This window comes from Chiroxiphia lanceolata, chromosome 21 (genome assembly GCF_009829145.1).
Source record: "Chiroxiphia lanceolata isolate bChiLan1 chromosome 21, bChiLan1.pri, whole genome shotgun sequence".
In the NCBI taxonomy this organism is placed as follows: Eukaryota; Metazoa; Chordata; class Aves; order Passeriformes; family Pipridae; genus Chiroxiphia; species Chiroxiphia lanceolata.
Window position 1 is genome coordinate 2,097,277 of NC_045657.1, and position 14,487 is coordinate 2,111,763.

The 14,487-nt window shown below is 50.4% G+C and overlaps 1 protein-coding gene across 1 annotated transcript; it reads right to left on the reverse strand.

The window, feature by feature from the left end:
• Nucleotides 1–57: 57 nt before the first annotated feature.
• Nucleotides 58–10,028, reverse strand: GSN (gelsolin). Its single transcript, XM_032708051.1, has 17 exons — nucleotides 9,814–10,028; nucleotides 8,489–8,690; nucleotides 7,829–7,983; nucleotides 6,808–6,969; nucleotides 6,465–6,614; nucleotides 6,098–6,187; nucleotides 5,322–5,454; nucleotides 5,004–5,092; nucleotides 4,483–4,698; nucleotides 3,602–3,735; nucleotides 2,770–2,860; nucleotides 2,425–2,595; nucleotides 1,569–1,743; nucleotides 1,354–1,478; nucleotides 1,099–1,176; nucleotides 626–686; nucleotides 58–443 (listed from the first exon to the last, which is right to left on the reverse strand). The coding sequence occupies exons 1-17, from the start codon at nucleotides 9,946–9,948 to the stop codon at nucleotides 274–276; spliced, it is 2,337 nt and encodes a 778-aa protein (XP_032563942.1). The 5' UTR covers nucleotides 9,949–10,028; the 3' UTR covers nucleotides 58–273.
• Nucleotides 10,029–14,487: the final 4,459 nt, after the last annotated feature.

The following is a 14,487-nucleotide window of genomic DNA, read 5'->3' on the forward strand; positions in this document are numbered from 1 at the left end:
GTGGGATTTGTAGGTGCTATTTAATGTTTTCTTCTTCATAACAAACCCCACCATTTCTGTTCTTCCCATATTTCACACAAGCTTTATTGTATTAAATATAATCAAAGCAAGGAGGAGGGTCAATGACTGGTCGTGATTGTTTTCGGAAATTATTGCACAGCTACTTGGCTATTTAACATCATTCCCTCGTTAATGTGCATCCTGGAGGAAGGAGCTCTTGGAGGCATTGAAGGCACTGGACTCGCTCTCAAACCTTTGCTCTCAAACCTGTTCTCAGACATCCACGTCTGCCATCGCTCTCTGCAGGGGATCCACAGCCCAGTAGTCGTCATCCCAGCCCAGGAACCAGCCAGAGAAGGTGGGGGGCTCGAAGCCCTGTTTGATGATGGTCACGGGGGTCCTCTTGTCGCGGTTGGAGGGGTCGGTGTCGATGTAGCGCTTGGCTGGGGGGAGGAGGGAACCTCACTGAGTGAATCGGGGCTAAACGGCTGCTCCACTTAACCAACCAACCAACCAAGCCCCAAAAGTTTTCACCCTGGGTTTGCAGGATGTGAATTGCCTGCCTCCTGAGCAGACAGTGGGAAAGGGAGAAAGGGAGAGTTCAGGGAGGAAAATGTGACATTACCAGATTTCAGTGCCTCAGTCTTTTCTTCTTCTTGGGCATCTTGCCCAATCCATACAAAGACCTAAAGAAAAAAAATGCATATTAATCATTTCAGCAACAATCTCTTTCTGAAGGGATGATTTAGATGAAGTCTCAGTGACCAGAGGGTGACACAGACCCAGAACATCCCCATGTCAGGTGTGCCTGGGGTGTTGACCCTGCGTGACCAAAGCCACCGCTTGATCTCAAGAAGCTTTTTGTCTGCATTTTATCTACAGAAATTGTAGATCCTACACTAGTTTAACACCAGGGGAAAGTAGCAGATGTTTGAACATTTTTACATAAAACATTAAAACTCAGTAAGATGCCTTGTGGCTGATTTAAGCACAGTCTATTATACAGCAGCACTGGTGGCTGTTGTAATTCGGGTCTCGATCTAGAGCCACTCTGTGCCTGTTCTTTGCTCCCCTTTTCACCCTGTAAACGTGAGGTACCTGATCCCACGTGTCGAGGAGCATCACATCATCTGTAGCCAGGTCATCCTGAGTCAGATCTCCAGGGACTTCTTCAATCTGGAAAACAGAGGGTTAAGGTGAGCACAGGCTTCAAGCACCACTTTACCTGTACAGGAGAAATAGCACAAAGGAAGAGCAGGGGTGACACTGATGGTGGGTTGCTCAGAGCAGCTGGGACTGAGGTTCTCCCAGCCTTGGCAGGGGGTGTTGAAGTAACTGATGTCAGACTCTCACCGTGAAGCGCCCGCTCTTGTTGGAGCAGGCGAAGAGCCGAGGGGGGTGGGCGTCCATCTTCTTGTCCTTGAGCCGGGGGGAGGTGCGGTACGGGGCCTTCCCACCCAGGGCTGCCCAGAAATTGTCTGCAAGAGAGAGGCTGCTGCTTCACTTGTTCATGGAAACCACAGCAGGGTTATTGTGGTTTGACTCAGGCTCCCCTGTGACCCCCTCACCTGGCTCTCTGCCCTCAGAGACCTGTACTGGGCGAGCTCCCAGGATCTTCAGCAGCTCCTGTGCTCCCGATTTCTCAGCGTTGCTGGCTCCTTGGCCAACCCACAGGTAGGCAGCAGAGGGAGTCTTCAGGACAAAGGCATCGTTGGAGTTCAGCTGACTGGCAGCAGGATCCAGCTGAAAAGAAGGAACATTGCAGGTGTCAGATGTAACCATCCTCTACCCAGAGCTCATTAGTTCAAAATAAACCCAGAACCTGTTGTTGAATAAACCACAAACAAGAGGCTCCTGTGAGCGTGTAAGGCCATAAATGTGTGTTCCCTGTATCCAGGTGATGAGTTAGACTTGCCACATGGGAAGAGCAAACAACTGTTTCTCTGTGATCTACAGGTGCACAGGACATGTAGTGCCTGCTCTGTTCATTTTGCCAGTCTATGGCCATGGCAGGAGATGTAGGAGCTCACTGGGCAGCCCATGGCAGAGCAGTTCCCTGCTGGGACACCAATCAGTCACTAACACCATCTCCTCTGTGTCAGCAAGGACAGGCCATCTTGAAGCTGGAAACTTGGGAAGTTACTGGAGTCATAAACCAGAGCCCTCACCTCCCCTGGACCTGTTCACTAAGATTTAATCTCTGTGTTGCTGCACAGGGTTTTGTGTGCATTTTCTTCCAGAGGAGTGGGACTCTGAACCCGTGTCCTGGCACAAGTTCCATGGGAATTTAGCTCTTCCTGCCTTCAGCATTGTTGTCACACAATGGGCTCAGCACAAGTCACAATGGCCCAGTCCTGTTCCATGGGTTCATGTTCCCATCAGGGCCTGTCCAAACAACACCAGAGTTCCCCCCCTTGCACGTACCTCCACAGCTCTGGTGGCTCCGGAGGTGCTGGATCGGACCTGGAAGAGCCGCGTTTCCGCAGGCGCCGTCTGCCCTCCTTCCCTCGAGGTTCCCCCCTTGTAAACAATCAAGGGCTTGCCCCCAAACATGCTCATCAGGTGAGGTGGTTCCTTCCCTTGCACCACTCGTTTCTGGAGAGAAAGAAACGTGCTGTCAGTTTGGAGCAGCACAAGAGGTACCAGAAATGGCCTTTGCAGCTGGAATATTCACACGGCACCCAGCTGGGGGCAGGACTGTAATATAGGTATTATTTATTGCCACAGAGTTGGGGTTTGGTTTCTGCTGGGTTGTGTTTGTTCCTTTACCTGCACAGGGCTGCCTCCCAGCTCCTCATCCAGCTGCACCGTGAGGAAGGCAGAGGTTGCAATCTCATCCTGTGTGGAGTCAGCTCCCTGCCTGGGAGACAAGGCCAAATTCCAGCTTTATTTTCAGCCCTTCCAAACACACACACACCTTACAGAGATCCAGAGGAGTTAAGGAAAACCTGTGTTACCAAACCTTCACTCAACAGGAAGGAGACATTGGTTGTCCTGTTTTGCAGCACAGGGATTACAGGGGGAGACAAGAACCTTTGCTAGATAAGCAGCACAGATTCTGCAGGATCTGCAGCCCAGTCTCCTGTTCTTTCCAGCAGCCAGTTTAAGAACACAGCTGTTGACACTGGGATCAGGAGTTACATGTGCAGCCCCTGGGCAGGCTGTGTCCCTTCTGGGTTCACTCAGGGGTTCTGCCTGTGCCCTCTGCTTGTTGAGGAGCAGCAAAACCACCCCTGTGAGCCCGGCTGGAAAATTCCTCCATAAGGACACGGGCTGGGAACTGTCCCAGTCACAACAGCAGAGTATCAGAAGTTCCTTACAGTGATCTCAAAGGTGTAGGAACTCTGCAAAAAGCAGCAGAGCTTGATCCAAAGAAGGGAGTGACTACTACTGGGGGGGGGGGGAAGCTAAAAAAAGCTAGCACAGGAATTCCCTCCATTGTTCCATTTCAAGTGAAACATCCCACACCTCTGGGGGAGTGTTTTGTTCACAAGGGATGCTTATCCAGGGTGAAATTTTACCCCCCAAGGCTCCCCTGTAAGTGGGGAGCAGCAGTGATCCGTTTTCCAGGCGGACCTGGCGTGCAGCAGAGCTCCCTCACCAGGTGTAGATGATCTGGCCCTTCCTGCCGTCGTGCTGGTAGTCGTACAGGATGATGTAGCTGTCCCCGCCGTAGAACTGCCCGTAGGTCGCGGGATTCACCGGCACCTTCTCGGAGCCTTCTATTCTCCAGATCTGGGGCGGGAGCAGCGGAGATGCCTCATCAGTTCGAGCCCTTCTCCCGCTCTCGCGTTCCCCAAATCCCTCATTCCCCAAATCCCGCATCCCCCAACTCCCGCATCCCTCACATCCTGAGTTCCCCCAATCCCGCATCCCCCACATCCCGCGTTCCCTAAATCCCGCATCCCCAAATCCCGCATCCCCAAATCCCGCATCCCCAAATCCCTCATCCCCAAATTCCTCATCCCGGTGCTCGCGGGGCTGCAGCGCCCCCTGCCGGGCCAGGGCCGACAGCGCCCCGGACCCGACAACGGGACAATTCCCATCCCTCTCCAGGGAAGGGAGCTCCGAGGCTTCCCGCGGGACTTCGAACAGCCAAACCTTGGCCGGCACCTCCGGAGGGCGCTCAGCCCTTTCAGTCCCAACTCCAGCCCTGTCTGTACGGGCACAGGGTGGATGGGACAGGTGCTCCCACAGAACCACCCCCCACACGTGATGGCAACAGGTACAACAACCAGGAGGAGGAGGAATGAGGGAAACTGTGGGGTCAGAATTAACAGAATCACCACCAAGTGGGCTCTCCAGACCCTGCTGGCATTTCTGGTGTTAAACACTGCCCCAGTGCTCACAAAAGCTCAGTGCTGAGACGGCTCTCAGGGCTCTGTTTGTCCTCTGTTTGTCCATTCCTGCTCTTGCAGGAATGCCACCAAGGGGTAAAGAGAAGTTTGGGAAGCTCCCCAGAGGGGTGCTGGCACTGCTGACCTGTTTCTTGCCGGAGCCATCATCCTCCATGCCGTGCTGGGCAGCCATGGCCCTGGAGCTGTGCAGAGTGGCCGCGTCGAAAGGGACCTGCTCAATCTTGGCAACGTGACCAGAAACGTGGGCCTGGCCCAGCCCCTCTGTCTGGTCCTTGTCCCGCCAGTTCTTGAAGAATTGCTTGAACAGAGGTGTCTCACCACTCTCAGGGAGGACTTGGATCTGAAATGAATGAGCCTTTAGAAGCATCTCCCCAGGGTTTATCTACCCCTTCTCTTCTGCACTCTTTGGAGAGAGGTCACGGCCAAGGTGAGAGGGTCTGACACAAGAACATGAGCTGTGCTGGGGGAAGTGCTGTTTTAAGGGCAGGGTTAGCCCAGGAGCACCACTGCAGTGTCTCCCTGCAGAAATGCAGATCACCCAAACCAGGAGCTCCCTGAAAGGCCAGGAGTGGAGTCGCCAGCCCGTGAGGCAGAGAAGTGTCCCCCGAGCTTGGGGTTGGTCACAGGAGGGCTGCACCTCCTTACCTGGGTATGTTTGGGGTAACCCATCTTGTCAATGAACTCAGAAGCTGTTTTCAGTGCTGCCTTCTTCTCCTCAGAGTTGGCACCTTTGCCTTCGATGAAAACAGAGAGAAAAGAGGTCATTTTTTTTTTACCCAAAGAAGAAACTGCCCCAGGTACCTTTTGCAACAGTAGAAGGGGCCAGGCCTCCCACATAAATGATGCCAAATAGCAAATGACAAGTGTTTGATCTCTTTTGTGCCTTTTGTGATGGCTGAGAGAACACACAACTGCCTTTCTACTTATGGCATTAACTCTTTTCTCCCTGGTTGTCTCTGGTACCTTTCCAAACAAAGATCTTCCCATCTGTGCCATGGTCCAGGATGAAGCAGTCATCTGTGCTCAGGGCTGCCTGGGAGAAGGGGTTCTCATCTGCCACCAGGGACACTGCCATGTTCCCAGCCCCATTGGAGACCTGTGACAACACAGCACAGAGGTCACACAAGGCACTCCCTGCTCCCCCCCCCAGTTCAGAACTCAGGCAGGGGAAGGGAAATACATTTGAATGCACTGGCTCTGCAGGAACTATTGTTTTCAAACAGGATACCTCTGACACAGAAACAGAATGACAAAAACATAACACTTATTCTGAAGAATTCAAGTGCTTCCAGCAAAGCAGGGACTGCTGGGACCAAAGAGAGATTGGTCCAAAGTGGTAAATATCCTTGGTGCAAAGGCAGCCAAGAGATACCTTCTACAGCCAACCAACTGCACTTAAGGATAGAGGGTAGCTGAGAACAGGCCTCCCTGAATGGAGTGGGGTTAGTAATCTGAGTTTCTGTACTAATTGAGGGATGAAGTTCCACACTACAAACCATTCTGGCAGAGATTCACCCATCATTACTGTCTCCCTACAGTCCAAAGTGGTGATAAGGACACCAAAAGCACATGGACATGTGGTGTGAGCAACCAAGGCCCATACACTTGATAAAAAGCCAACAGCAGAGTGAGGTAGGAGCAGGACTGGGATCAGCTCAACTCCTCTCTGCTATTCCAGCCCCATCTAAGTGAACAAAGAGCACTCTGTTCTCCCCAGTGTTATGTCAGGACCCGGTTACCTTGTAGAGCTTGGCCAGCTTTCTGTTGGCTGTGTCGGTTTTGGTCTCATCAGAAACTCCTGGTGGCAAAGTGGGCTTTGGTCCCAGGACCTCGAGAGAGAGAGAGAAAAATCATTATCAGCCAGTCCAAGGGGACCTTCATTCCCAGATGCTCCAGTCAAGGGAACAAGTAGGAAAAAATTCCAGACCACCAGTGTAAGTACACCCTGATGTCCCAGCGATGCAGAGAACCGAGTCCACACCGAGCTGTGTGATCACACCACTGACACTTCACAGGGAAAGACACCACTGAGCCTTCCCACCCATCCCACCGACCCTTCCACACACCACCCTTCCCCCTGCAGCACAGACTGGAGCAGTGACTGACCTGGAGCATCTCCTCCCGCTCGGATCCCTCCTCGGACACGTAGACCCTGGCGCGGCCGTTGCGCTCGTTGTCCCGGATGCCCTTGGCCAGCACCGTGGCCTTGAGCCGCTCCTGCCGGTTGCTGTTGGAGCCACACCATTGGAAGATGTTCTGGGGGAAAGAGGAACATCTGTCAGAGTGTGACAACCCCCTTTCTGGATGGGATGGGACTCGATGGCTGGGACTGAACAACATCAGGCTGCTTCAGACATCACCAGAGCAGGGCAAAAAAAACCCTTCCATGACTCTGGGACAGCTCCTGCCTCTGGAAATCTGCCAGACCTGCCTTTTCCATGGTACTCACACTGCCCAGGTCCAGGATGAAACAGTCCCCTGTGTTGAAGCTGTCCCAGCTCACAGGGACCTCCGTGGCCCGCACTGTTCTCCTGCCTTTGACCTGCAGCAGCCTCTGCACAGTGACCTCGTTGGGGACCACGTGTCTGAAGCCAGAAGCCACACCACCAGCCTGAGGGAAAACACAGGGACAAGGATTCACACTGGGACTGCTGAACAGTGCATTTCCATGTGTGTAACATGTCCTGCCTACCAGAGATTATCCCAACCTCAAGATTCACCTTTTCTGCTGATAAAGAAACACTTGGAATTCCTTATCCATGCAGGCAACAGAGCTCATGTCACTTATCCTCAAGAAAAGCACAACCACATTCAAGTGAATGAAAATAACAACAGAGTGGGAAATAAACAAGACAGAAAGCCCAGAAAAGTCTTAGACGTGAGGAAATGTGGGCACTTTGCAAGCATTTGGCCTGATACCGCTTTCCTTGTGCCTTTGGACTCCTACAGACACAACTGCTCTTCACTGCATGTTTTCACTTCTATCCCACTTCTCTGTGATGGCAGAGAAGAGAAACTCCCACTACTGTTCATCTGCTTTACCAAAACACTGCACATGCTGAGGAGGAGGGTTCAGCACAGAAACAGTCTAGGAAGGTCAAACTGCTATGCAAGTGAGGAGAAGTCAAATCTCCTGGGTGGGCGTTTCCCATCAACTCTGCTGCTTTTTTAATTCATTCCAGGTGTCCTGGGACTGTTCTTTCCTCTGCTTCTCAAAGAAAAACAAAACCTCGATTCCTAAAATTTTCTGGGGCTTTTCTTGTGTATTATTAATTCAGCCAAATCTCTCCCACTGGGATCTGCTGTTCTCCACCCTGTTCCAACCCACTGAAAACATCTGGCTGAGAGTGGGTTTTAAGCAACTGGAAAAAGGGCACTTCTCACTCTCCTGAGACCCGGGAGGAGGGCAGGGTGCCATTTGTTGCAAATTCCATTCCCAGAGGTGCCACAAAGCCCCAGTGAACACCCACCTTGTACTTGATGCCGGATTTGAAGTAGCCCAGGAAGGTGGGGGACTCGTGGCCCTGCACCTCGCGGTGCTGCACGGCCCTGCCCTGCAGGTGATCATCCATCTGCACCGTGAAGATGGCAGCGGCCCCTCGCTCATCCTGGGAGCTCTCATCACCTGAAACAGGGAAAACCAACAGCTTGGAGGATGCTGCCAAAGGGTCTGGGCTTTGCAGGATGTGGGGAAAGCCTTGACATGGCCCTCTGTGACATTTACTGCAGCAGGCAGGTAGGACGGGAAAATCCCACTCCCTGAGTCAGGAGAGTAACACCCGACCTCCACCCTTTGGGGTAGAAAGGATTTCAGCCACCCCTTTCACCTCAGATCCTGTCCTTCCTGTGAACCTCAGCAGAGCAGGGACTTACTGTGTCATCTTGATCAGGAGAAGGTATTTTTAGGAGCAGAGGTGGCCCTACTCACTGCTGGAACAGAGGTGGCCTCCTCACTACTGCAGGCACCACCGCAAATATTGAAGGTGAGCAGGGCTACATCCACCCCGAGCTGCACCTCCTGTGCTGCCAGCCGGGCTCTTTATCTCCTTGGGTGGCATTCCCTGGCCAGGGCAGGGGCAGTGGGAGGCTCAGGGGTCGCTCTGGGCTCCCAGGACACTCCCCTCACTCACCCAGCCAGAAGTGCAGGTCGTACTGGAGGTTCCCGCTGCGCTGTTTGATGGTGTTCAGCACCAGGTAGGAGTCTCCTGTGAAGAAGTCTCCATACAGGTTTTTAGGCACTGGGACCAGGTCAAACTTCTCGACTCTCCAAATCTGAAGGCCGGGCTCCTTGCCAGCCTTCAGGAACTCGGCATGTTCCACCATGGTGACAGGCTGGGGGGGACAGAGGATGGGGCTCAGTGTGCAGAATACAGGGAAGGGTGTATTTAAATTAAATTGCTTCTGACCCCTTAACTTACTGTTCCAGGCAACAAGTGCAAAGATTCCTTCTTTCTCTCTCATTGATCACTGTTAATTTTCACTTCCTGACTCACCCTTTCCTAGACTCTATTTTCTTTGTTTGTTGTCCATCTCTCTTGATTTTAATCTACATATTTTCTTTATCAACCTATAACTTTTCAATCTGGCACATAAGTGAAGGGCTAATTCCCTTTCCTATAAATGCTGCATGACATTCCAGACTCTCGGAAACAAATCCCTTTTAACTGCACATTGCACATCTTGCACAAACATTGTTTACAGGTTTCCTAAAACCAGTGTGATCTTACCCAGCTCTTTCTGGAAAATGCTGCGAATGTCATCAGATTTAGGTAATGAACAGGTTTCTTAAAGCTCTTCTGTTCTGGTAAGTTACTTCAGAACATCTGTGTAACTTGTCCCTTGTAGGAATGACAGTAATTTACACAACATCCTGTCCTAAGGACATTGCAATTTTGGTTTAATATGTTTATTGCCATCCTTATGCAATATATTCACACTATGCAATATCCATTACTTTAACAAACATCATCAACACTTTTCCCTATTATAAAAGAATTCCCTTTGGTAATTCTGGAAGGAAATGGAATGTTTCTATTGCATTGGCAGTGAAGTTTGTCCATGGATCACATCATGCCTTGGGGTGCTATCAGGTAACAGGGAAGAAAACATTCAAATATTCCATTAGAAGCATCCAGTGTTCTGACAAAGAAGACAGTTCACAGCAGCTGGTGGACAAAAGGACAATATGCTTTCAAGGCAGAAATAAAGGATGTTACAAACTAGAAAGCAAAACAGCAAGTTAGGTACCAGTGACTCCTAAGCTGAAATCAGATGTCAAAGATGGAGAACAATGAACTTCCTCGCCGTGATTCCGGTCAGCCCGACTTCACTTCTCCCAAACTCCCACCTCAGAACCACACAGACCCCCAACAGAGAGTTAAAAGACAGTGGGACTCTTACAAGTACCTAAAACCCAGAAGTTTTCCAGGGTTTAATTGGGATGTTAATCACTTACCACAGCTGAGAGCACAACAGCTGCTGTAACAACATATCCCAGCCCTGCCATGGACATGGAGCTGACACAGCTCAGCCTCAGAGCCATCGTGCAGAAAACGGTGAGGAAAAGATAATTGAAGTCCTTTTTGCCCATTTCTAGGAGCAAATGGGCTTCTCCCCTCTCTGTAGAAGCTGTGGGGAGTCCCAGCTGCCTCCTCTTGCTGCTGGGGCAGATGAAGGGCAGAAGCCAATCTTTTATCAGGGACAAACACACCCACCCCCTCGGCAGTGCAGGGGCGGAACGTGTTTGTGCAAACAGGGCTCTTGGAATCTCGGAGCCTCCTCAGCCACTCAGAGGCTGAATCCCAGCAGGCTCCAGCTCCAGACAATATGCTATCCATTACCAACGGCTCAGTGAGGGGCAAACGAGCCAAATATCCTGTCAAGAGGCCAACGGGAGAGGAAGGAATTAAGAGACATCGGCAGCAGAGGCAACATTTTGTCAGCTGAAAGCTGGGAAGTTTGATGGGATGCAGAGGAACAGCATGGCTGCTCCAGCTGGCACTGGATGCAGGGAAGGACTTTGGAGAAGACAAGCACTGAAAGGATTCATCTGAACAACCTGAGAGGGGAGGGAATACGGCCTCACCTCCCTGAACTTGTCAGAGCAGCAAGATGCAAAGTTCAGCCCCTGCTTTGCACCCGAATGTAACTTCCACACGTGCCCCTGTCAGTGACACTGTGGGGTTTGGGATGGGCCAATGGATTTCAGCCCCTGTGCTCACAAAAGGGTGTTTGGAGCTTGGGAGGCAACAGAACAACAGCTCATTCAATAATTCAATCATTTCACAACCAAATATTTCTGAGGGTGTAGCAACACCCTGTGCAGGAACACAAAGCCATCAAACCTACTCAGTCCAACGGAATTACAACCCTGGCTGATTGTAGCATCCCAACCACCTGCCACCAATGAAGAGATCACTCCTCCAACCATCTCCCACCTCAGCAAGCCCATCTGTCACGTTTTCCAAGCATTTGTAGTGAGTAGACTGGGCAGGAAACTTTCCCTGTGGCCCTCCAGGAACGGAGCAGCCACATAAGGTGTGCTGCTGCTCACTTCTGCTCTTAACAGGGGTGAATTCCTGACAGGAGGAGCTTCCCACTTCCAGAATCTCTCAGAGGATGCTTAAATAAGGGCCCAAACTCTCCAGCCACAAAATTCCACAACAAAACTTCCAAGAAGGACAGAGCAGACCCCACTTTGTGCTTTCTCCACTCTCCAGGAGGATATTTTCTCTTTTCTCCCTCAGGAGAACACTCTGTTTCTGTCTTGTCTGAGCTGATGCATTTTGTTTGGAAATGTCACCTTGGCAATGTACCTTTAAAAGTTTCACTGGAAATTCTCAGACTGACACAGGCAATAAAAACAATGTGTTAGTGCTGATGGTATTTCTGATCTCTGGGAAGGAAGTTCAGAGTGTCAGAGGTCCGAGACCCAGTGAAAAACATGCTGGAACCCTGACTCCAAGGAAGGCAGCTGGGAAAGGCTTTGGCAGCTGCAGGGAACCCAAACCAAGATGTCTGGGTTGCATAACATTAGAAAGAGATGGGTCCTTTCCAAATGGAAAAATACTTTGGGCTTTTTATTCATAAATTAAATACCTGTATAGTGCCACAGCTGGGCAAACCTCACAGACTTTCTGAAGGCGAAAAGACCCAGATCATCTTCTCTGTTAACATCCCACTGTAGGATGTACTGGAATCTGCAGATATATGTATACATGATAGTTTTGAAAAACAATTCATTTAGTCTTCTAATTAACTTGGCATTTTTTAATCCAAGCTTACATTGCCAACAAGCTGCAGAATGTAAATACAGGCAAAAGAGGGAAAGAGGGCTGCAGTGAATAAATAGTGTTCTTTTGTAAAATGAATTAATCTGAGCCATTTCTGAAGGGAATAGGTGTGAATCTACCCCAACAGCTGGTGTGGTTTATGACTGCTGGCAGCAAATGTTCCATTGTTCAGTGGAGCCCCAGAAATGTGTGTTCTGGACGTTGTACTGAGGGCATTTGCCAGCTGAGATCACCAGGGCCCTACAAGAGGGATGTCCTGATGGGGACATGGAAAACAGGCACAGTGAGAGCTGCTCTTACTAAAACTGTCCAGCTCAGTCCCAGAAAGGGTGCTGTGCAAGGCCAAGGTCTTATGCAAAGGGAAGTTATTTAAGGAAAACAAGGAAAGATCTTGGAATACAGGGTTTCGGCACAGATGGATCAGTTAAATGACACTTGGCTGTGCAGTGATAAAAACAAGAACTTGGGAGAAGAAATCCAGTGATTTGAGCAACCAGGGGAAGACAACAACTTATTATGGGCTCCAGATGTGCAGTGACACAACCAGGACAGGGCTACCCAGTGCTGGAGCCTGGCTGAGAAACAACCCCAGGGGTGTCCTGCTGTGCTCCCAGCACAAACTGCAACGCTGGGTACAACACAAGTCTCTGTGCCTGGCCCACAGACCAAAGGCAGAGTTTGGAGGCTGCTCCTCCAGGGCAGTGCTCAGGGATTTCCCTGAGGTTGGAAGCTGCTGGTTTCAGAGGAAGGGCCACCAAAGCTGCACTGGCCCTGCTGTGTGTCCTCCCTGCCGGGGGGTGTGCAAGCCCTGGCTGCTGATGCTTCCCCTGCCTCTCATCTGGAGGCAGTTGTTGTCTCTCCTGGTACCCAACCCAAAACACCTCCTATTTCCACCCTGCAATCAGCAGCTCTTTTGCCTCCCTCCCCAAGTCCTTCCTCTGTGCCCTGCACGTTCAGCTCTGGCCGTGCCTCCCCCTCCTCTGTCACAGCCCCCCTGTGCCCTCACAAACCAACTCCAGCAGCATTTGGGCCCTTTGTCTTTCCTCTGAATTTGTTCCTGCCAAGGAGTGCCCAGTTCTGCACTGCTCAGAGAGGGTCCAGCACAGCCACACTGAGAGGAATGTCCTGTTCCCTTCGGGAAAACCTGGGGACACAGAGCCTGGAATCTCTTACTCTACCTCGTCACACTGCAAAGTCCATTAGAGGGAATAATTAATGCCTGGTTCCTCCACACCAAATATCCTCTCCCATCTTCACACCTACCACCACCTAAAGCATCTAATGATGTATCTAAACTATCTTTCCACAAAGCAACATCATCCAACACTGACAGAAAAGAAAACCTTCATTTTATTAAGCAACTGGCCACTTACAAGAGAAAAATGAGCGCAAGGGGGTTTTTTAGGTGGCAATTCACACCTGGATAAAATACACACACACAGCAAGCACTTACCTGCCCAGGGCTGCTCAGGAAAGCTTGGCTGGATTAAATGAGGCTGAGACAAGTGGTGGCAGTGAGGTCACCACGTGGCTGTGCTCATTTGCAGCTCCGGCGTCTGCTGGTGACGGGTTCAGATAATTTGTCTAAATTTGCTGTGTAAACAAAGCCCACACAGGAAGGGCTGCAGCCAACACAGTGTTACACCACAGAGCTGCTGCTCACTGCTGGAACTACTCCTGCCTTTCTGCACGGTGTGAAGGGTGGCACTTGCAGAGCATTTAATGGGTGGCATCGAAATAACTCACAAACACAGACTGAATTTCTAAAGTATGGGGAGAACAGTAAATCTTAGTAGAGTCTGTACCCACCCTACAGTCATGCTGCAAAAATGCATCTGATTGTATCTTGGGGGCAAATAGCTGCATTTCCACCCAACTCACTCTCTCTGTTCTTCTATTTGCCAAACATTGCCTGGAGAATACGAACTGCTCCAAAGAAATAACAATATATGTCCTCAGGAAAAGAAAGCCTCCCTTGTGTCCCAGCATTCCAGGCCTCCGATACCAAGTGCCAGAAGAAGGAAATCACTGCTGTATTTCTGCTGCAGCAACAGGAAAACCCTAAATCCTTGTGTTTTGCAAGAGGCAAAGGGGTATAATCCTTCAATCAATCCTTCAATCCAATCAATCCAAGGAAATCAACAGGTTTTACTTGCCACAGTAACACCAGAGTAAGAGCTGCATTCTCCAGATCACTGTCTGAAACAGTGACACTGGAGATATCAATAAACAAAACCACAAATGAGGTTATTTTCTTGCTCCAGGTTTAGCTGTTTCTGCACTTTGAGCAGAATCTCCACTGCCTGACTGCCCACACAGCCATTTCCTTTTTCTCTGATCCTCTGCAGATCCACAAAATCTCTGATGAATTTACAAAGATTGTGAGAGTGGCACCACGGGATCCTTGAAGTTCTGACAGTCAAAACTCGGGACATTTTGCTGCAGAACAGAGAGAAAGGCAGAGGGTTCAGCCCAGGATTCCCAGCGATGACAGGGCAAGCTGGAAAGGAAACCCTTGTGTGTCCCTCAGCCCCCCTGCCAAAGCAGGGTATATAACATCAATGACTGCAGTGAACCACTGAAAAGAACTCTGGGGGCACTTCAGCTTTGTTACCAAGGGGACAGGCATTGAAAAATATCTAAACCCATAGATTAGCTCGGTTTTCAGTCTCCAGGCAGCCTTGAATTCAAACACACACAAAACTAAACCCAACCCCTTTCCTTCCATGTCCTGAAGAAGCCAGTAAACAAAGCTTATTTGGGGTAAGAAAAAAGTGGCACGGGAGAGCCTCCTCCTACCCCAGCCGAGGTGACTCCACAAACTATTTCAGCTCCTA